The sequence below is a fragment of the Trichomonas vaginalis genome, chromosome V, assembly GCF_026262505.1.
Source record: "Trichomonas vaginalis G3 chromosome V, whole genome shotgun sequence".
Lineage (NCBI taxonomy): Eukaryota > Parabasalia > Trichomonadida > Trichomonadidae > Trichomonas > Trichomonas vaginalis.
Window position 1 is genome coordinate 18890008 of NC_067207.1, and position 21410 is coordinate 18911417.

The 21410-nt window shown below is 30.1% G+C and overlaps 12 protein-coding genes across 12 annotated transcripts, besides 2 other annotated features; 7 read left to right on the plus strand and 5 right to left on the minus strand.

Annotated features, from left to right (window-relative positions):
• Positions 1–329: 329 nt before the first annotated feature.
• TVAGG3_0362350 (uncharacterized protein) lies at positions 330–992 on the plus strand (the record flags this gene model as incomplete). The annotated part of the gene is made up of 1 exon (XM_001579899.1): positions 330–992. One exon carries the CDS (start codon positions 330–332, stop codon positions 990–992), a length of 663 nt encoding a protein of 220 aa, XP_001579949.1.
• Positions 993–1146: 154 nt separating this feature from the next.
• On the minus strand, positions 1147–2352 carry TVAGG3_0362360 (uncharacterized protein; the record flags this gene model as incomplete). The annotated part of the gene is made up of 1 exon (XM_001579900.1): positions 1147–2352. One exon carries the CDS (start codon positions 2350–2352, stop codon positions 1147–1149), a length of 1206 nt encoding a protein of 401 aa, XP_001579950.1.
• A 1041-nt stretch (positions 2353–3393) lies between these two features.
• TVAGG3_0362370 (ABC transporter type 1, transmembrane domain domain-containing protein) lies at positions 3394–4785 on the minus strand (the record flags this gene model as incomplete). The annotated part of the gene is made up of 1 exon (XM_001579901.1): positions 3394–4785. The coding sequence occupies one exon, from the start codon at positions 4783–4785 to the stop codon at positions 3394–3396; it is 1392 nt and encodes a 463-aa protein (XP_001579951.1).
• A 66-nt stretch (positions 4786–4851) lies between these two features.
• TVAGG3_0362380 (ATPase activity, coupled to transmembrane movement of substances) lies at positions 4852–5415 on the minus strand (the record flags this gene model as incomplete). Its single annotated transcript, XM_001579902.1, has 1 exon — positions 4852–5415. The coding sequence occupies one exon, from the start codon at positions 5413–5415 to the stop codon at positions 4852–4854; it is 564 nt and encodes a 187-aa protein (XP_001579952.1).
• Positions 5416–5719: 304 nt separating this feature from the next.
• TVAGG3_0362390 (cyclic nucleotide-gated ion channel protein) lies at positions 5720–7598 on the minus strand (the record flags this gene model as incomplete). Its single annotated transcript, XM_001579903.2, has 1 exon — positions 6191–7597. One exon carries the CDS (start codon positions 7595–7597, stop codon positions 6191–6193), a length of 1407 nt encoding a protein of 468 aa, XP_001579953.1.
• A 448-nt stretch (positions 7599–8046) lies between these two features.
• On the plus strand, positions 8047–8700 carry TVAGG3_0362400 (cell division; the record flags this gene model as incomplete). Its single annotated transcript, XM_001579904.1, has 1 exon — positions 8047–8700. One exon carries the CDS (start codon positions 8047–8049, stop codon positions 8698–8700), a length of 654 nt encoding a protein of 217 aa, XP_001579954.1.
• Positions 8701–8823: 123 nt separating this feature from the next.
• On the minus strand, positions 8824–10098 carry TVAGG3_0362410 (lectin leg-like domain-containing protein; the record flags this gene model as incomplete). Its single annotated transcript, XM_001579905.1, has 1 exon — positions 8824–10098. One exon carries the CDS (start codon positions 10096–10098, stop codon positions 8824–8826), a length of 1275 nt encoding a protein of 424 aa, XP_001579955.1.
• A 503-nt stretch (positions 10099–10601) lies between these two features.
• On the plus strand, positions 10602–13406 carry TVAGG3_0362420 (spectrin binding; the record flags this gene model as incomplete). Its single annotated transcript, XM_001579906.1, has 1 exon — positions 10602–13406. The coding sequence occupies one exon, from the start codon at positions 10602–10604 to the stop codon at positions 13404–13406; it is 2805 nt and encodes a 934-aa protein (XP_001579956.1).
• Positions 13407–13480: 74 nt separating this feature from the next.
• On the plus strand, positions 13481–13648 carry TVAGG3_0362430 (Ankyrin repeat family; the record flags this gene model as incomplete). Its single annotated transcript, XM_001579907.1, has 1 exon — positions 13481–13648. One exon carries the CDS (start codon positions 13481–13483, stop codon positions 13646–13648), a length of 168 nt encoding a protein of 55 aa, XP_001579957.1.
• A 398-nt stretch (positions 13649–14046) lies between these two features.
• Positions 14047–16548, plus strand: TVAGG3_0362440 (ankyrin repeat and SOCS box-containing protein 4 family; the record flags this gene model as incomplete). Its single annotated transcript, XM_001579908.1, has 1 exon — positions 14047–16548. The coding sequence occupies one exon, from the start codon at positions 14047–14049 to the stop codon at positions 16546–16548; it is 2502 nt and encodes an 833-aa protein (XP_001579958.1).
• Positions 16549–16794: 246 nt separating this feature from the next.
• Positions 16795–17654, plus strand: TVAGG3_0362450 (uncharacterized protein; the record flags this gene model as incomplete). Its single annotated transcript, XM_051231474.1, has 1 exon — positions 16986–17654. The coding sequence occupies one exon, from the start codon at positions 16986–16988 to the stop codon at positions 17652–17654; it is 669 nt and encodes a 222-aa protein (XP_051101204.1).
• A 2287-nt stretch (positions 17655–19941) lies between these two features.
• TVAGG3_0362460 (Ankyrin repeat family) lies at positions 19942–20130 on the plus strand (the record flags this gene model as incomplete). The annotated part of the gene is made up of 1 exon (XM_001579909.1): positions 19942–20130. One exon carries the CDS (start codon positions 19942–19944, stop codon positions 20128–20130), a length of 189 nt encoding a protein of 62 aa, XP_001579959.1.
• A 287-nt stretch (positions 20131–20417) lies between these two features.
• Positions 20418–20455: a mobile genetic element.
• A 487-nt stretch (positions 20456–20942) lies between these two features.
• Positions 20943–20979: a mobile genetic element.
• The last annotated feature ends 431 nt before the right edge of the window (positions 20980–21410 follow it).

The window sequence follows — 21410 nt, forward strand, 5'->3', positions numbered from 1 at the left end:
ATCGAAACTAGAATAAAATCATAAAATAAGAGTGTTTTCGTATTTCATATTGGATTTATTTAAATTTTCAAAAGCTAATTCTTGATAATTCATGATGGACAAATGATTTTTAAAAAAATTCTGGTCATTGTCTCTAAACATTAATGAAAATGGATTATACTGAAAGTGTGTATATGAAATACAAAGCTTGGTTAGTACTTTCTCGTCAATCGAAATTTCCCATCAAAAAAATTATAAAAGACTCTATCTTTCAAGCCAGAAATGCATTATTCCTAGAATAAAATAGAAATAGATGTTATATTGATATTACTTCAAATCAAATTTTTAGAATGAATTTCTTATTGATTTTATGTGAAAATATACTTACTGATTCGAACTCCATTCTGAGGAATGCTTACTATAAGAACTTAGTCGAGGTTTCTGTCAGTGGATCAACCTCCCAATACATCAACGGAACTAAGCAACTAACAAAACCCGAGTATGTTTTTGATCAAGTACCTAAAAACTACGATTGGTGCTCTAACTGCGGAAAATCTGATAAAGATCATCCATGGGCTGTTTACTCAGTTAAGAATCAGCTTATGAATATTAATGGTTACTACTTAAAGAGCGGATGCTGTGATACAGCAGATGATGCATGCTGCTGTTACGATGAGCAATATTATTGCTGCTTGTGCTGCATCTATTCCTGGTCCCTTCAAATATCTATGGATAATCAAACATGGAAAACAATTCATAAGGTCGAAAAGGATAATGAAATGAGGCGTTGCAAAGAAAAAACATATAAATTCAGCGAAACTCACACTGCAAAATATGTTCGACTTATTCAAGACGAATCTTGCCCAGGAGATCCACCATGCATCGCTATCAACAAAATAGAATTTATCGGAACTACTTCTGATGGTTATGCCTTAGATAATAACGTTGAATTTGATGCTGAAGATGATGATGTCAGTATCATCGGCCATATATCAAAGCAATCAGCACATTAAAGTTTTACCTCCAAAAAAAAAATCAAATTTCAAAAAATTATATTTTTGTCAATTTAAAATCCTTATGTTTCTACGATATTTTCTGTATTATTTAAAAACGATTATTACAGTTATTTAAAATAATTTTTTTAGATAAAATACAAACAAAAAACATTTATTTCTTGGATTGGTTTCTGAGATTCTTAGACTTTTCTAACAAGTCGTAGTAGTTGAATCTGAGTAAATATGCATAAAGGCCTTGTAAATAATTCATTGCGTATGATAATTCAAAATCATCAACGACAGCCTCTCGATATGCAGAGGAAAATGCAATGTGGAAAGTAATCTCGGGGTTACAAGTTGCAAAAACGATTAAAACTAAAATTTTGAATAAAGTATCGAAATCTAAAGCGAAATCTTCGTCCAAATTTGGTACAGTTTGCTTTATTATCTCTGGTATTTTGTTAATAACGTTCCAAAATGTTCTGGCGATGTTAAATGGATTGATTTCGAAAACGATCGTGTTAATTTCATCAACACAGCTGTAGTATGGCCATTCTGGCATTCTCGATAACTCTGATAATGTCATCATTGCATATTTATCTGAAAGGAATGGAACATTCATTGTTTTTGGAATCAATCTTTCTAAAACAGGAATACAGAAAGGTTCTACCGTCCAAGGGAACTGGCGGATCTGCCAGGCGATGGAGAAGAATGTATCTTCTGCAACTTCGTAAGGAACGTTCTTTGAAAGAGATTCGATAATAAAAGTAGAATCCGCAGCGGTAAGTTCATTAAATTTTGTCTTTATTCGATTTATTACTTGATTCTCGTATGTACCACTAACATAGAAGCACATATTTTTAGGAATTGTCGATAAATCAGGAAGTTTTATTTTTTTGATGTATTTTAGGATCTTTATAAACTTAGTCATATATTTCTTATCACCGGTGATCTCCTCGATGAATTCTCTCGCGTATACGTAATATTCATCTGAATGTTCTTGAATAAAACTCGTAAATCTATCGATTTCGAGACCAGCTTTTTGGAACATAACAACTATACGATCTAAGTATTTAATTGATTTCTGTCCTATTGAAATATCTTGCATCAAAGTACTTCTTAATGCATCAATCTTGTAATCAGATGCTTTATCAAGAAATTGTGTAATTGCATAAACATCGTCATTGAGTACTGTTCTTTCTTCAGCGCTTTCGATGATTTGTGAGTTGAAATAGCATTTTTGAGATGTCAGAACAGTAATAGCTTCACTTATCTCAAAGCTATCATCTGTTTTTTCTTTTGTGATAAATTTCTCATACTTTTTATCACTCTCAGGAAGAATGCGGATTAATGGCATTGATGTAACTGGTTTCAACATTGATGCAGGAGAAGGTTCTTCTTTAATATTGGGTTTGGAACTAGGATTAAGAAGGATATCTGTACTCGAACTCCTGTTTCTTCCATTCTTAGGCTTCATAGAATGTTGTCAAAGAAAAAAAATCAATTGATTGTTGTAATGAAAATGTGGGTAAAAAAAATAAATGATCGATTTGGAACCATATAAATGCTAATATCATTATTCAATGTAAAAGGCCGTTGGCAGATTAACAATTCAGATTGAACTGGGTCAATTTGATTTTTCGAGGTGACCAATAGTATCTATTGATGTTACTGATGATATTTTAAGTTGAGAATTCATTACGAAGAATAATGTCCGAATCCACTAAGTCAATGGCCTTATAACTGAAGAATTGCATCAGAATAAGCATTTTATTTATGGCTGTTTATATAATTTGCATTCGGAGTTGAGAATCAAAATATATGCTATTAAATTCTATATGGATTAAAGTATTTAAACCAAAATATAATAATAGATCATTTTTATTATATATGACATTATTTAAATTAAGGATAAATAAAAGAATTCATACGAAAAATCGTCTCTTTAATAAAAAACCTCCAAAAAAATTTTGAAAATTCAAAAATGACATTAAAAAATGTTGAGATTCTCATCATTTTGATAAAATCAAAAAAAATTTGGAATTTTCATCAACTTCATTTATGACCTATTGGAACACCCAAATGCTCCTTATCACATTTAATGAGGTAGAGCTGCTTATTTCCAAATATTATTGATTATATTTACAACAAAATCAAATTATTGTCAAAACACATATTCAACATACCAAGTAATTCTCATTAAAGTATCGAATTAATCCTAAAACCATCTTTTTATGTTACATTTTGATTGATTTATCGAAATCGAATCGATAACCTTCAATGAATCCCAAGCACACGAAGTATCTTTAAGTTTGAATTACATTTCAACTACATTTTGAACAAATTATTTTCGATATTTCTTATAAAAAAATTTAAATAGTTAAGATTAGCAAAAAAGAATTAATTTTTATTTACCTATCTACTTTGACGAAGATTCAGATACTTCTGAGATCTCTTCATCATCATCTAATTTAATAACTTTCTTAGAACCACTTACAGTACCATCATTAGATCCGCTGTAGCTACTTGTTTCTTTACTCTCTGAATTCTCTTCAGCTTTCCTCTTTTCTTCTTCTTCCTTCTTTTCTTCAGTAGATTTCAACTGCCTCTTTACCAAATTATAGTAATGACCTTTCTTCTCAACAAGTTCCTTGTGGTTACCAATTTCTACGATTTCACCTGCATCAAATACGTAAATTCTTGTTGCATTTTTGATTGTTGATAATCTGTGAGCAACAATTACGCCTGTTCTTGTTTCGAGGATCTTATCAAGAGCACTTTGAACTTTCTTTTCAGATTCCGCATCCAAAGCAGAAGTTGCTTCATCGCAAATCAAAATTGTTGGATCTTTGATAACAGCTCTAGCAATTGCGATTCTCTGCTTTTGGCCACCTGAAACAGTACTTCCTCTGTCACCAACCATGTGTTTGAGTTGATCATCGAATTTGAGAACGAATTTCTTGGCATTTGCTGTCTCGAGAGCTTCCCAAACTTGTTCATCTGTCTTCTCGTCTGTAACACCGTAGCAAACGTTCTCTTTTACTGAAGCTTGGAACAATGTTGGTTCTTGAGAAACCAAAGCCATCTTTCTGTGTAACCAGCGAGGATCGAGTTCTTTGATATCATGGCCATCGATTGTAATGATACCTTCTGTAACATCGTAGTATCTCTGTATGAGTTGGACACAAGTTGATTTACCGGAACCTGAGTGACCAACTAAAGCAATCTGTTCGTTTGGCTTGATCTCGAAGCTGACATTCTTAAGAGCCATGACATTTCTCGTTGGATAACAGAAAGAAACGTTTTCGAATTTGATATAACCTTTGAAGTCATCGTACTTGAGGCCCCCTTCGAAGTTGATTGATGGCTGATAGTCGAGAAGCTGAACAACTCTGTTTGCGGCTTGAACGGCTCTTTGTTCTGCTTGAATTGAGTTTTCGAAGAAAACTAAGCCCATGCAACCCATCATTGTCATACCGAATACGGAAAACATTGTACCAGCTTCGAACTTTTTACCGTTCTCTTGTTTTACGACCAATTTAGAAGCATAATAAAGATTTCCAATGACAACAGCCCAAACGCAAATGAAGACAACAAAGAACATTGTACCAATGCAGTAAACAATGTTTCTTTCGTAATGAGCTGCTTGTTCATTCTTTTCAACGAATCTGTCTGTATCCTGCTGTTCTCTGTTGAAGCCTCTGATTGTTCTGATAGCTGCAATAGTTTCTTCTGCAATTGTAATGGCACTTGAGAAGAATTTGAATCTAGAAATAGCATTCTTCTGAATAAATGGATGGAAGAGGAGCATAATGATTACAACAAATGGAATCAAGGCGAACATGATGAGGCCAAGTCTCCATGAAAGAACGAAAACTCAAACTAAGCCAATGAAGAATTGACCGAACAATTGGATCTGAAGACACTTTGTTGTACCAAAGCATTCTTGAATGATTGATGTATCTTCGCCAAGAACTGTAAGAAGAGCACCAATTGGATGAGTATCGTAAAATTTGACATCATAAGTCATTATATGTCTGAACACTTCTGATCTGATCTTTGTAGATACTCTTGCACCAACTCTGATCCAAAACATTGAAGATATTGCTCTTAATACGGCAACAACGAAAATTACAATAGAAAACCATGCTAATTGTAATGAGATCTTATGTAATGGATCTCCAGAATAGCCCATTGTATATTCTCCCATGAATGTAATGATATTACCAAGGAAATAGAAAGTAATAATTGGGAAAGCACCGGAAATAAGGGTTGGCAATAAGCCAGCAATAGCATATGGGTCAGAAAGAATCATTGAGTATACTTTTCCACGTGCTCTGGAGTTTTCTTCTTTGGTGAATTTTGTCTGTACAATCGCAGAGCTTTCTCTACGTGTACCTGATTTAGAATACTCAGAAGATGATCTTCTGTTGTCACTCATTTAGTAAAAATGGCTTATATAACTGATTCTTTAGATACGAGGTTCTGATTTTGAGTTAAATTGAGTAGAAATTCTGATGTTTACACATTCAAATTCGAGGTTAAACAACAACCTCTACAGAAAATTGAGAGATGCGAGGTTATTAGAAATAATCTTCATGTGAGAATGAATCCTCACACTGAACCACACAAGTTCGAAAAACACTTTTCAAAATTTCTTTCTCAAAAAATTCATTCAAAATTTTGACATGGTAATTGGAATAAAGGAGATCGATTTCGATCAAGATTGCCAATTAATATGATTATATTAGCTATAAATATTAGTCTCAAAATGAATAATGACAATTTCATATGCTTTCAACAACAAAGATTATGGTGTAATAATCCAAAATATCATCAAATCACACAATTGGCCTCAACCATCTGTTGAGGGAGATTGAGGAATAGTTAATATCAAAAAAATATTTTTCATATCAAATTTCAAAATGACTTATATGTTAAAAAATTTTTATCTTCCTCATTTACACATGGCCCACATATCAAAAGCATTAGATGAAATTCAATAAAAAATACAATTTACAAATCTAACAAAATGTCTAACAATCAATAGTCAAATAAACAATGGATAACAAATCCATATTGAAATGAATAGAATTAAGATAATTTTTGAGATCAAAATAAAATTTCGGAAATTAAATTCAGAAATCATGATCAAAACGACATAATTATCAATAAACATGTATAATTAATTAATTTTGAAAAATAAATAAAATTAATTATTTGGAATTATTTGGTTCTTCACCTTTGTTACGATCCTTTCTACTTGAAACATAACTTGTTATACCATTCACAAGTTGTGGATGTTCTTCAGCTATCTCATCAAAGTCATCTTTTGTTAATTCGAACGCTTCCACGTATGTTTCAGCAATTGCAGATGATTCGACCACGTCTCCACCAACAACAGATGTTTCACCAAGTACAAAACCGCTGTAACCGTCATTTACTCTCAATAAACTTCCAGATGGCGAAATCAAATCAACTTTTCCTTCAGTTACGAAGTACATTCTTGTAGCCACTCTTCCAGCCTTAATTAAGAAATCTCCTGGTGTGAAAACTCTCGGTCTCAGTGCCATTGCGATGCTTTGAAGCACTTCTTCATCGGCATTTTTGAAAATTTCCACTTTTTCAAATACATCGGCGTGAAGAGCCAGAGCCAGTTTCTTTTGGAGGGCTATTGGCATCTTCTCAGCTGTTTCGAAGAAGTCCGCTCTGTCTCTATCCATTTCCCAGACGTATTCGTAGTATCTTAATAATTCTTCCATCGAACTCTCGGAGATTCTGCGGTATTTGAACACGGAAGAGATCCTCATGTACTTGTTGAGGAAGGAATTGCGTGAAGGATCGGCTACAATGGAAACCATCGTTGAAACTAAAAAATTATAAAAGAATACACCAACAATTTCAACGCAAATGACTACACAGACCTCTGGGAATGTGTATGGATGAAGATCTCCGTAGCCAATCGTAAGAACTGTGGTGGAAATGTAGTAAACAGTATGAAAATATTGAATTAATTTTGGTTTTTCAACCATAAAGGTTTCTGTAAGCCATGAACGATTTGGAATTTCAACGTGACCTGTATACCAGAATGCACAAGCACAAATGTGAATGATTGTGATTAATGTTGTAAATAATCGAGAAATTTTAGAAAATGGTGAGATGTAGACAAGAGTGTTTTTGATTACATAATTAGCATCGTACAATCTGAAGAATCTTAAGACTTTGAGAAGAAGTAAAACGTTGTATAAAACATGATTTTTTGCAAAATAGCCAATTAAATAAAATGGAATTGGGCAAATCCAGTAAATTATCTTTCTCCATAAAGGAATTGTTTGAGATATTGAATCTTTGTCATTTTTAATAACTCCTCGATGTAAAACGCCAGTTTTTAATACAATGAATATATCTGCAAGGAAAAATGAGTCTACAACTAATGATGGAATAACCCATCTGAGTTTTCCTTGGAAATTGAATGTCCATTCAAAAGGAATTTCCCAAAGAACAATAAATGAAGAATAATACATAATATATTCCCAAAGACGCCTTAGTGGATGATATGGGTTGATGCCATATGATGGTTCTTCGTGATGACCAATACTGGATAAACTCAACTCTGAAATCATTTTTGGAAAATGAAGTTTCTTTTGGATATAATACTACTATTATATCGTACAGATGTCTAATTATCCTGAAGATTGGTTGAGAATTGCATTTTTATGATGAAAATTTTTAATATATTAATATATTCATTTGAACTTTAAAATTTCAATAGGTATTAACTTTCTAAGAGGTTTTGCTAATTAAATAATCTCTATGAATGATATCAAATTATTATCATTTTATCAATAATTACAAGCCAGTATTAGCATTCCCAATCAAATTTAATAGCTTAATTAGGAGTGAAAACAAAGTATAATATGAATTGGAGTTCAATGAATTAATAATTGCAAAAATTTTGATTTTAATGAGATACTTATATGAAGAAAAATCTTTTTAATGAAGAAAATAATTTAAATACCATATAAAAACACATAGTTCCCCGAGGGAAGTAAATTGAGAAGAAAGACAATTAATGGAAAATAATGAACTTTATTATAATTTGTTCAAACAAGATACAATATCTAGAACATGTATTCGTGATGGAGGTAGAGATGAAGTCTGTAAACCATATCAAATCCAAATTGATTTCGAATCACGTTCAAAACTCATAGAATGGCTTAATGAACTAGTTGAAATATACAAATTGCAACCTGAAACATTGTATATAGCAGTTAATATGATTGATTTATATATTCTAAAGAACGTTGTTCCAATTGGTAGTTATCAGCTACTTGCAGCAACATCCCTTTATACTGCTACCAAATATAACGAAACAAACTATCCTGCTTTATCAGAATTCATATATTTATGCGATGGTTTATATTCAAGATCGAATTTTATAGAAATGGAGCACAACATACTGAAATTCTGCCATTACTCGCTTTCATTAATATCATATACTACAGTTGCTTATGCAATGATTGCTAAGGACAATCCTCCAGAAGATTTTGTTGATTATCTTATAAATTTTAGTAGAAAAACATTACTTACGAAAGGAATAACGCTGATGAAACCTACAGAAGTTGCTAAATCCATTTTAGACCTTATGGAGAATGGATTCAATGTAGACCCAAATGATCTTTTGAAAAAAATTAAAATGTATATTGTTAATGCGATTAAAAACTAATTATTCATACATTTTATAAAAAAACAAAATACAAAATAGTTTTCAATTTTTTCAATGAGTAGTATTCAAAATTGAGAGGACAACGATTATTATACGAAAAATTATAAAATCTGAAATGAATTATTAATCAATCTTCTTAAGTAAATCAGCAATGAATCTGTTATAAAGAACAAACAAGATATATAGCGTAACTTCAATTGCGACGATCAGAAATAGAATTCTTTCAATGGAAGAAGCTCTTTCTTCATCGGAATCAGAAATAGCTTGTGCAACGAAAATAGATTTCGCTTGCTGCTTCAAAAATTCTTGAGTATAATTCAAAACTTCTAATTTCGACTGATCCATAGAAAATCTTATTTCATCTCCGATATCGGCCAAATCCTGAACGGTTTCGTTCCACATTCTGATGATTTGGATGTAAATTGCTTGTTTTATCTGTAAAGCTCGCTCATTTACAGAACTCATACGCTGGAATCTTTGCTGAAGTATTGGGCCAATTATCTGTTTGATTTGGTTCATTGTAATCGATTTTTTCAATCTGAAAATTGTTTCTTTGATTTCTAAGAGAGCGTCTATTAGCTCTGTATTGTTTCCGTCAAGTTTCATAGCGTTTTCGATTGATTGATTAAGTAATTTGTAAATAACCTTCATTTGACTTCTTCTCTTTTCTTTTTTGATTCTACGAGTATGGTATGACTTCTCTAAGTATTTCCTATTTAATTCGTTACTAGTATCGTTAACAGGTTCTTCGTATGGCGAATTTAATTTTACATCTACACCAAGCAATTCGAGATCTCCAGTGTGATATTTACTGTTAAAACTTAGGAATGAAAAGTAGCCTTCTGAGACCATATTTGTTTCCTCAACTTCGAAACATTTTGAATAATTTAAATCAACAGGAGTTTTATAGGACATTGTAAATCCGGTTCCTGTTTTTGCAATTTTGATTGTAAAGGGATGCCCTTTGTTATCAATATCGCACATGTATTGATAAGTTTTCTCAATATCATCTTGATTATGAACATATCTATAGAAAACAGGGAGTAATCCGCTATTTATTTCGGAGATATTAATGAATATTGCCATTCCAGTGTATTCATCTATGTTTTGTGAGCATAACTCACGAGTATGGAAGAATGAAATTCCTTCTCCACCAGTTCCTCCTGGTGAAAACTCGGAGGTCACCTCCCATTGTTCGGCATATGTGGGAATACGATTACATATTCCTCCATGATCATATTCAACGTGAGATATTAATTGAATATATTGATTTTGAACAATTGTATTACCTGATACAGTCCAATTACCAACTTCACATCCATAGTTTAATTTGAATGGAGGTAATAAGTTGTAATATGATATTTCTGATCTTCCGAAAACAAGAAATATCCAAAACATTTTTTTTGACAATGATGAAAAATTTGTCATGTAAATGACAAAAAAAAAACTGTTAACAGTTAATGTTATTCCCATCATGCTACTTGCCTTTCAAAAGTCTTGATTTCATCTATTGGAGATAAATTAAAAGGTAATATCAAAAGATTAAAAGTTCCAAGAGTCACTTTTTAACCATTACTGTTCATTTATGCTTTAGCGATATAAAAATTTTATTGGAATGAGGACACTCTGCTATAATCCAAAAGCTAACAAAATTATGAACGATGCAGTGAATTTTCAGAAATTTTTCATTAATGAAGAGGATATCATACTGGTTCTGAATGAACAAACCACTGATATATCAACGTTAAAATGTTTTTGAATGATTTACATATTGCTGTAATATCTTTCAGAATTTGGAAATTACAATTTGAAAAGATATTTCAAATAACTTGAGCGCGGTTAAATCTAATTCGCAAACATTTTTTTCCCTGAGCCTTGCTCACAAAAAATATTCATTTAAAATGTTATTAGACCATAAAAACATTGCATTTCAGACATATATTTTACTCTTATTTTTTCAATTTTGTAAATTCTTTCAGATTTTCTTATGCTTCTGTTTCTCTTTGAGATTTCCGAGTCTGAAGAACTTCTATTTGGAAAAACAAACATTAACATTTGGAAAAAGTGAATTTCAAAATGGAATTTATTGTCCTGCTTATAATTATCCAATTGAATGTAAATGGAATGATACAAGAGGTGGTCCTCAATGCAATGAAACATATTATTTGGAGAATTTTTCTGTTATTAAAGACCCACCTAAACATGGTATATTAGATGACGATTGCTTCGGCTATTTCAAAAAAGATCTCTCAAATGATCCTAACTTCATTGATAAAACATGGGATGAACTAAAGTTTACATGCGAAAAAACTCATTATGGGCGATGTTACTTTAACATATATTTTAATAAGGATGATGGAAGTACAAATCGATGCAAAAATTATGTTGATTACAAATATAGTCAAAGTTCAGTTTTATTAAACGAAATTAATAATAATCATTTTTTCTGTCAGGATAGTGATCTAACAAGAAAAATCAAATCTATTAGAGCTTATGTTTTACCACTTAGATTAGAAACAGTTTTTACAAAAGTTCAACTAGAAACAGTTCGAAGATCATTTTTATTTGAGAAAATTGAGAATTACACTGAAGATGAAAACAGAAAAGAAAGGTACCCAACAGCATTTAAGACAAATATAACAACAAAAAACAACAAGTATGCATATGGAGCTACAATAAAATTATACAAAGAAAATCCAAAAATTCAATTATCAACAATGTTATTAAACGATGCACATCCAATCTCACCAATTATTCAAGATATCAGTGCTCCAGTTTCAGGACGAAATGACACACAACTTGTTTCTCCAATCATTGCAAATGGAACACATATCATCGGTATTGATGTTTTCAACGCTGAAACATTTTTTGATTGGTCATACAGCGACAACAGATTATATGGATCAAATACTTCATGTTTATACATGAATATCAAACCAATTAAAGATGTGAATATATCATATATTGTTATTGAAGCAGACACAAAATCATATTTGGAAGCATTAGAGGTTTGGCATCAAGCATTTCCAGACTTATATGGAATCAATCCATACGGTAAATCTACAATTTGTAAGTATCCAAACATCAGTAACTGGAGTCCATCAATGGTTACTAACTACAATTGTAAGTTATTATGGGGTTCAGACGAAAAATATGAAGGCACTAAAAACTTTTATGAAATGAATCCATCAATCATCAGAATATACACAAACACGAACAAAAAAGTTTTGCCATCTCAAATTGCAAAAATGATAACACGTGTGCATTTGTACAATAATCGTTATTTTAAGTCATATTTTTCAATATTTAAAAAATTATATAATGAATATCATCCAAATTTAACAAATATGATACCAGCATACATTTTTAATAAATGCATATTAGTTTTGAATGAGAACAGTGAAATAACATTCAAGGATTTCGAAATTCATGAAAAAAATACAATTTTTAGGGCAATTATGGAAGATGATGTGAACAAATTTTTATGGTTTATTGGATTGGATGATTTTGATGAAAATAAAAGATTACACAATGAATTCTATCCAGAAAATGGATTTTCATTACTTGAATTATGTTGTTATCATGGTGCAGTTGATTGTTTCAAAGTCATGATAACAAAATTCAATCCAGAAATTACTAAAGATTGTCTTTCATTATCATTTTTAGGTGGGAAACCAGAGATTATAAATGTATGCTTGAAATACCAACAACCTGATGAAGATTCTATGAAATATGCAATTATTTCGCATAACATTGATTTTGTTACTTTTTTGATGAATGAATACAATTTAGAAATAAATTTACGTGATTGCTGCATGGCAAGTAATCTTCAAGCATTTCTGGTTTATTTTGATCAAACTGGTGACATCAACAAATGTTTTATTCATTCAGTTATGTTCCCGTTGCCATATCTTATTAAATATTTTATTTCAATTGGGGCCGACATAAATGCAACATGTAATGGATATAGTGCTCTCCATTTTGCTGTAGGTTATAATACAACAGAAATTTTGCAGCTTCTTATATCTCATGGTGCTAATATTAATGTAAAGAATGAATATGGAGACAGTCCTCTTCATTTTGCAGTGAAGAGTAATTCAAAAAAGAAAGTAGAATTTCTAATTTTACACGGGGCTGATGTAAATGCAACAAATCAAGAAGGGCAGACCCCTCTTCATTGTGCAGTATGTGTTATTAATAGTTTCGTATATATTAAGGTGAAATTTAAAAATAATTTCAAAACAATAATCGAACTTCTAATTTTTCATGGTGCTGATGTCAACGCAAAAGATGAAGATGGGATGACAGCTCTTCATTATACTGTATTAAACAATTATGCTGAAATCACTAGACTTCTTGTGTCAAATGGTGCCGATATCAATGCAAAAAATAGAATAGGCAAACCCCCGCTTCAACTTGCAGTAATCAAAAATAGGCAAGAAATAGCAAATTTTCTTATCTCAAATGGTGCTGACATCAACACAAAGGATAAATTTGAAACGACTGCTCTTTATGATGCAATATATAAAGGAAACAAAGAAATGGTTGAGTTGCTTATCGCAAGTGGAGCAAATGTTAATATCAAATCTAAAAACAATATGACTTCTTTACCTTATTTATTACCATTTTGGGAAAAACATACTGCCGATTTACTTCTTTCAAATGATGAGGGTTTCAAAGATCAAACCCCTCTTCAGGTTGCATAAATTATAATGATTTAGAAATAACCAAGTTACTTATTTCACATGGTGCAAATGTGAATGATAAAAGTTTCAAAGATATGACTCCTATTCATACTGCAGTGGTTGATCTTCTTGTTTCACATGGTGCTAATATCGAAGAAAAGGACATCGATGGATTGACTCCTCTAGATCATGCGGTAATTAATGAAAATAAAGAAATAATTGAATTCCTTATTTCACATGATGCAAACGTTAATGCCAAATAAATCGATAAAAAGACTCCTGTTTAATATGCAATAAATCAGAGAAATTATGAAATTATCAAACTACTTATTTCGCATAGTATAAACCTTAACAGCAAAGATAATAAGGGTATTATTGATTTTCTATTTGCAATATGTCATCAGAATATCGAAATGGCTGAATTTCTTCTTTCACATGATACCAAGATTGCAAAAGATGATTTAAATATACTTATGATATTACGTATTGTTTCAAAGTTAACATAAAATAAATAGTATTGCAGAAGAGGTATTTAAATAAACCAACATTTCACTTTTAATTTTAATTTTTGTGAAATTGAGATGTCTCAAACGATAAGAACCGTTTGGCGAGAAAAGTTCCTTATTTTTAATTCTTAGTTTTATTTTTATATTTTATTTTAATGAATAAATATTATTTTGATGAGCTTATGGAATTACACAAAGATTATATTGATGTAAGTGATGCAATATATAAACTAAAGACATTTCGAGAAGACGAAATAAACGAAATATACAAAGATATCAAAATCAAGCTGATCGAAACTAAGAAGATTATGCCAATTGCTATTATTAGAATGATTACAAATGCTGCTATCTACAATAATCGCTATTTTAAGTCATACTGGACACTTTTCAAAAAGTTCTATGAAGAATATCATGAAACATATTATAATACGTGTCCAATATTTGATTACTTTATTTACATAGAATATGGAATTGTTTTTCATGAGAAGAACAAGAGGCATCTCAAGAAAATCGAAAAATCAAACTATACAATGGATATTCATCTAGAAAATACGATTTATCGATCAATTATGTATGATGATATCAAATCATTTATATCTTTCGTAGAAAAAGATAACTTTGAAAAAGATCAAAAACTTCGAAGTTATTTCTATCCAGAATCAGAGCTTAGAATAGAATATCAAGGAAAAGATGGTTTTTCATTACTTGAATTATGTTGTTATCATGGATCAGTCAAATATTTCAAGTTTTTACTTACAAAATTCAAACCAGAAATTACAGAAACATGTGTCCAATTCTCATTTTTAGGCGGTAATGCAGATATTATAAATGAATGCTTGAAAGAAGAAGATCCTGATGAAAAATGCATGGAATTTGCTATTATTTCTCATAACATTGATTTTGTCACATTTTTAAAAGAAGAATATGAAATTGATATTGATTTATCCAATTGTGGAAACCACGACAACCTTCATGCATTCTTAATTTGCTTTGATCAAACATCAAATATCGACAAATGCCTTATTAACTCATTTTTATTTCAAATTCAATCTATTTCTAAATATTTTATTTCACTCGGTGCAGATATTAATGCGACAGATAACAGTGTGAATGCTCTTCATATTGCATCATCCTTTAATACTAAAGAAACTGTTGAATTTCTTCTTTCACAAGGATTGGATATCGATTCAACGAATAAAGATAGAATTACAGCACTGGCCCATGCAGTTACATTTTGTAGAAAAGAGATTGTAGTTTATCTATTATCAAAAGGAGCAAATATTAAAATTGTCGATCAAGAAGGAAGATCTGTTCTTCATTTAGCTTTGTATAATTATTGGAAAGAAATGGTAGAACTTCTCCTTTCGTATGGAGCTGATATTGAAGCTAAAGCTAAAAATGGTCAAACACCACTTCAATTGGCAGTTGCAACAAAAAATATTGATGCAATAGAACTTCTTCTATCACATGGAGCAAACATCAATGCCTATGATCAAGATGGTCAAACAGTATTCCTTTTATCTATTTCTACCAATGACATAGAAATAATAAAGTTTATCTTGTCACATGGTGCAAATATTTATTTAAAAGATAAAACCGAAATGTCCGCAATTCATTATGCAGCAGCATCAGAATGTGAAGAAGTAATAAAAATTCTTCTTCCTTATAGTTTTGATATCAATGCTAAAGACATTGGTGGCATGACAGCTCTTCATATTGCAGTTTCTTTCGATAACATAAATATAGTCGAGCTTCTTCTTTCAAATGGAGCTGACGTAAACGTAATCAACGGGGATGGAATGACAGCTCTTCATTTTGCATCTGCATCAAATAACAAAGAGATAGTTGAACTTCTTCTCTTGCATGGTGCTGACGTAAACTTCAGAGGAGAATGTCAGATGGCAGCTCTTCATTTTGCGGTTAATTCAAATAACAAAGAGTTAGTTGAATTCCTTCTTTTGCATGGTGCTGACGTAAATTTGAAAGGAGATGATGGGATTGCAGCTCTTCATGTTGCAGCTACTTTGAATAACAAAGAGCTGGCAGAAATATTAATTTCATATGGTGCAGACATCAATTCAAAAGAAATTGATGGTATAACAGCTCTTCATATTACTTCTAAGCATGATAATAAAGAAATGACCGAGTTTCTTCTTTTACATGGTGCTGATGTCAATACAAAAGGTAAAAATGGAGTAACTCCTATGCTTCATTTAGTTCAGACTAATAATAGAGAAATAATGCAACTTTATCTTTCGTTCGGTGCAGATATTAATATTAAAGATGAAATTGACCAAACATATCTTCATTATGCAGTTCCATCCAAAAACAAAGAGACAATAGAATTCCTCCTTTCAAATGGTGCAGATGTCAATGCAAAAGATATAGATAGAATGGAACCGATTCATTACTCTATTTCTACAGAAGACAAAGAGATAATTGAGCTCATTCTATCATATGGTGCAAATGTTAATGCAAAAGATAATAAAAATAAAACTCCTCTTCATTATGCTGCAGAAAATAACCTTAATACTGCTGTCGAGATTCTTATTTCAGACGGGGCAGATGTCAATGCAAAGGATAATAATAATAAAACTGCTCTCCATTATGGACAAGAGAATAAAAACAATGAAATAATGAAGCTTCTCGATTCATAGTGCTTCTGAAATCACAATCAAAATCAAGCGAAACTAATAAAGCATTCCACACTTAAGAAAAATACAATTTGTTAGAGAACTGATCGAATGAGAATATTAAGCCTCTTCATCCAGATCACTGGAAAGATTCTATTCATGATGACTAGCAAGAAAAATTCAGAAAGATTAGTGATAATTTGTATCCATTTAATATCACGAAACTTTATTTATGAATGCTCTGTCAAATAATAAATCTAAATAAGATTTCTTAAATTCTGTTAATTACTTAGCATTTCATAAAAATGAAGTAAAAGTAATTATTGGAAAAATCCTAATCTCAATTATAACATCTTCAACGCATCACAAATTCAGAAATAATGCCAAGATGACAGAATGTGTGTGTTATACACCTAGATCTGGGATATACAAGTTTTTGATAACTTATCTCTATACAAAGATTGTCACCACAAGAGTATTCATCAATATCAGGAAGTAAATATTACCAAGTTCCTCTTTTCGGAATCTTAAATTTAGAATCAAATTCAAGACATACAATTGACATCAAAACAGTTAAAGGAACAACAGGGATCAGTGGTCTTTTAGCTGATGGCGACCTCGTTGACTTAGTTCCTTCTTCCATTTCTTCATCTCCTTCTCACACCGATGAAGAAGATTTCGAATTATACACAAATTCAGACCAAAACAATCCAGACCCAAATCCAAAACCAGATCCAGAAGAACCAACAAATAATAAACCAGATCCAGAACCAGAACCAGAAAATGAAACTCCGGGACCAACAAAAGATGTAAAACCAGTGAATCCTGAAGTTAAAACACCAGAGCCAACAGAAAAACAACCAGAACCAGAAAAACCAGAAATTAAAACACCAGAACAAACAGCAGAAAAAGAAAATTCAAAATCTCCTACACCAAGTCAAGAAGAAATTGACCAACAACTGAAAGATACTGAGCATAAGAAAAAGGTTTATATTGGTGTTGGCGCAGGCTTGGGTGCAGCTGCAGTTGTAGCTGCTATTGCTATTGTTGCAGTTATTGTTATTAAAACACATTCAAAAGGATATGAACGAAAGGTTGGTGATGAAGATGAAAATAATTACGACTTATAAAATCTATTTATTTTATAATTTGATATTGTTATATTTATATATTAATAAACAATTTACTCAAATGATTAATACAAATTTTCTAAAATTTTTCTCCCATTTTTTTTGTAGATGAGCTCTTAATGATGAATTATATCAAGTCTCTCATTTTGTTAAACCAGTTGCGAAAAATGTGCATATGAGTTCGTTTAATATTTTTTTGGTAAGTTCTAAGTTATACATTATGATGTTATACAATGCTAAACGCATCAGAAAAATATTATGTTTTAAAGATTGTAATTACTGTCATTCAATAGATATAACTACCAAAATTCAAATTTGATTTTAAAAGGCATGGAAACAACGAATTATGTTAATATATTTTACATATTTCAAGAAATAATAAAAACAAATGATTGAAAGGACAAAAAATGAAGATTTTTAAATTTTTTTTTCTTTCTGTTGAAATATATGATTTCATTTTCTTCTTCATTTGTTGATTTAGGAATATCAAATTCACATGTTAAAATCGGAAATTCTATTTCGAATGGATTTGCTTCATTGCTTGTGAAATAAATTTTTCCATTTATTTTAGGATTACTTTTATCAATGTAACATCCATCAATTGTAATATTACCTGAATAATCATGATAAAAATACTCATTTCTACCTATATTATTGATGAAATTACAATTAACTACATGAACATATGCATTCGAAGCACATATAATTGCAGTTAAATTGTTAGTTAAGTAGTTACATGACTTAATCAATAATGTTTCTGATGAACTATAAAAATAAATATAAATATTTGATGGTTCATTATCAGTATTATTACTCAATATTGAAAATGATGCTCTCGATGATGAAATATAGTTCTGCATGCTGAATAAACTAACACTATTTAAATCAGTATAAAAAATATTTATAGAATTTATTTCAATTTCTCCATTTTTTAGATAAATATTTCCTTTTTTATCTTTATATAAATTTCCGCTTCCAGAAATAGAAGAATTAAGAATTTTATTCTTATATTTAGCAATATTACTGACATCAACATAACAATACATATTATATTTAGCAGAATTAGAATTTAAACTACAAATTCGATTTTGGACGCATTCGCCTTCTGTGGAGAAGTATAAACTTCCTCCCCTTCCTATAGTATTGGAGCATTTATAAAAATCAGTGTCTTCAATAAGAGTTTTCGTTGTATCTTTCGAAGTCGTAAAGTTAATGGCACCTTCTGTGAGTAATGTACCAAAATTACAAAAGCTTATATAATAATTTTGATCTTCTGAACTAAGTTTTTGAATTTTTTTAGAGTAATTTGTTCCTAGTTCTGAATTTGGGAAAAACTCTGCCCATTCTTGATGAAGCAATTCTAGTATTATTTTCTTCGTTTATCATTACAAATTGGCTATTTATTTTTTGAATGAATGAAGTTAAAATTGAAGTTCGACTCGAAACTAAAAAAGGAAGTAAAAATGTAAAATTCAGAATATTTGAGGAATCATTATCCAAAAACAATTTGAATATTTAGCCATGCAAATCTGGAAATTTTTACAAAAAATCTTCCCAAAACCTAAAAAATAAACTTCAAATGAAGTATTAGTTTAAGGTCGATGAAAAATTGAGTGTTTAAAAAAACCGCCGTTTGAAAGGAAAATTGAGAACCTTGATTTATATTTTTTGACATTGCCATAAACTTTGAAAGGACAAAAAAATTAGTGTCGGGAGTTTACAAATGTCAAATTGTAAGGCTACAATGAGAAGTTTTATCAAAACTGAAGATAAATGTTTATACGAGTTCCTTAAGATATAAAATTAAAAAAAAATTGAGAAATATTTGTGAAGCATATAAATTGCAAACTAATCTCAATTCTATATTTTAAAATCGTTATTTTTGAGAGAGCTATGAATTTAGTTTGCTGAAATTTCACGTGTAAGTTGAGTGAAATAAAATTCCAATCATTCTTCCAAAAATTGAGCGATCATATCTACAATGGTGTATAGTGCAAATGTTAATAGCAATGATGAAGCTGAAGCGGCTGCCTTACATTTCGCAATATATTATATAAGAAAAATGAAATTGTTGAAATACTTATTTCACATGGTACAAATGTGAATGATAAAAGTTCAAAAGGTATGACTACTCTTCAAACCGCAGTAGATAAAAATAGCAATCTTCTGCTTTCAGATGGTGCAAAATGTCGATGAAAAATTATCAAAGCAAAAGATATAAATAAATCGACTCCTCTTCATTATCTGGTAATCAAAGGAAATAAAGATATAGCTGTATGGTGCAAATATGAATGATAAAGATTTTAATGATCATACTCTTCTTCATTCTGCAGTAATTGAAAATAATTTAGAAATAACTAAATTTCTTGTTTCGCATGGTGCTAATATCAAAGCAAAAGACATGAATAGATTGTCCTCTGCTTTCCATTACATTTACAATGAAATTATAATGCTTTTCATTTCACATGGTCTCTGATACCACATTCAATATTAAGAGAAAATAATAAAGCATTAATCACTAATGAAAAAGATTCTTTTGTTTTATTGATAACTGTATTTGAACAATAATACAAAGGCGAGTATTTCGAAATTAAAACATTCCAATTATCAAACCAGCAATATATTGATAATTGATAAATAAATCGCCCGTATTAATTAATTCAGAAGCTTGTGAGAAAAATTATATTAGAATTCTCTAAAAAAAACTTCCGTGAGAATTCTTTTTTAGAATTCTTGAGATTTTAAATGAGAAATAAATAAAAGTGTTGTAAACAGAAATTCATCAAAAGTGACACCTCGGAAAAGCTAAAATATTGAATTTTTGGAACTTTTGATAGAGCACGTTTTTAAATATTAATTAAAGTAAATGTATATTTTGTAAAGATTCTTTTTAATAAAAAATAAAATTTTGAAGAAGAACACAAAATCTTCTGAAAAATAATATCACATAAACTCATATTATTTTCTAATATATAACTATTTTATATAAAAATCAAATTCAATGATCTTAAAAGCGAATGATAAACCTCAAAATTTACGAATATAATGAGTGGGAATATAATGCTTATCTATCATAAAACCATATGAAATATCAATTTTTGCTTTACGCCTAATTTTTGACGACAATTAGCAAAAAATGTTAAATGTTAACACTCAGTCCATTTGAATATGAAAAATAAAATTGACTTTGATTAAATGTTTTTATTTATCATGCAATTCTTCTTGCGACCAAAGATTTGAATAAAAGTTCAAAAAATAAGATAGCTTAAAAAATAATATACGGTAGTGTAATAAACAGAAATTCATCAAAAGTGACAGCTCTCAATTTTTTGACATTTGTAAATTCTAAATTGAATGAGAAAAATGAAATAATACTAAGCATAATACAATATTCTAGATTTAATTATAATTAGGAAAAAGTTAGTTTTGAGAGTACTTTTCATAGGCATATAGAATGAAATCTTCTGAAAAATAATATCACATAAACTCATATTATTTTCTAATATATAACTATTTTATATAAAAATCAAATTCAATGATCTTAAAAGCGAATGATAAACCTCAAAATTTACGAATATAATGAGTGGGAATATAATGCTTATCTATCATAAAACCATATGAAATATCAATTTTATTTTTCATATTCAAATGGACTGAGTGTTAACATTTAACATTTTTTGCTAATTGTCGTCAAAAATTAGGCGTAAAGCAAAAATTGATATTTCATATGGTTTTATGATAGATAAGCATTATATT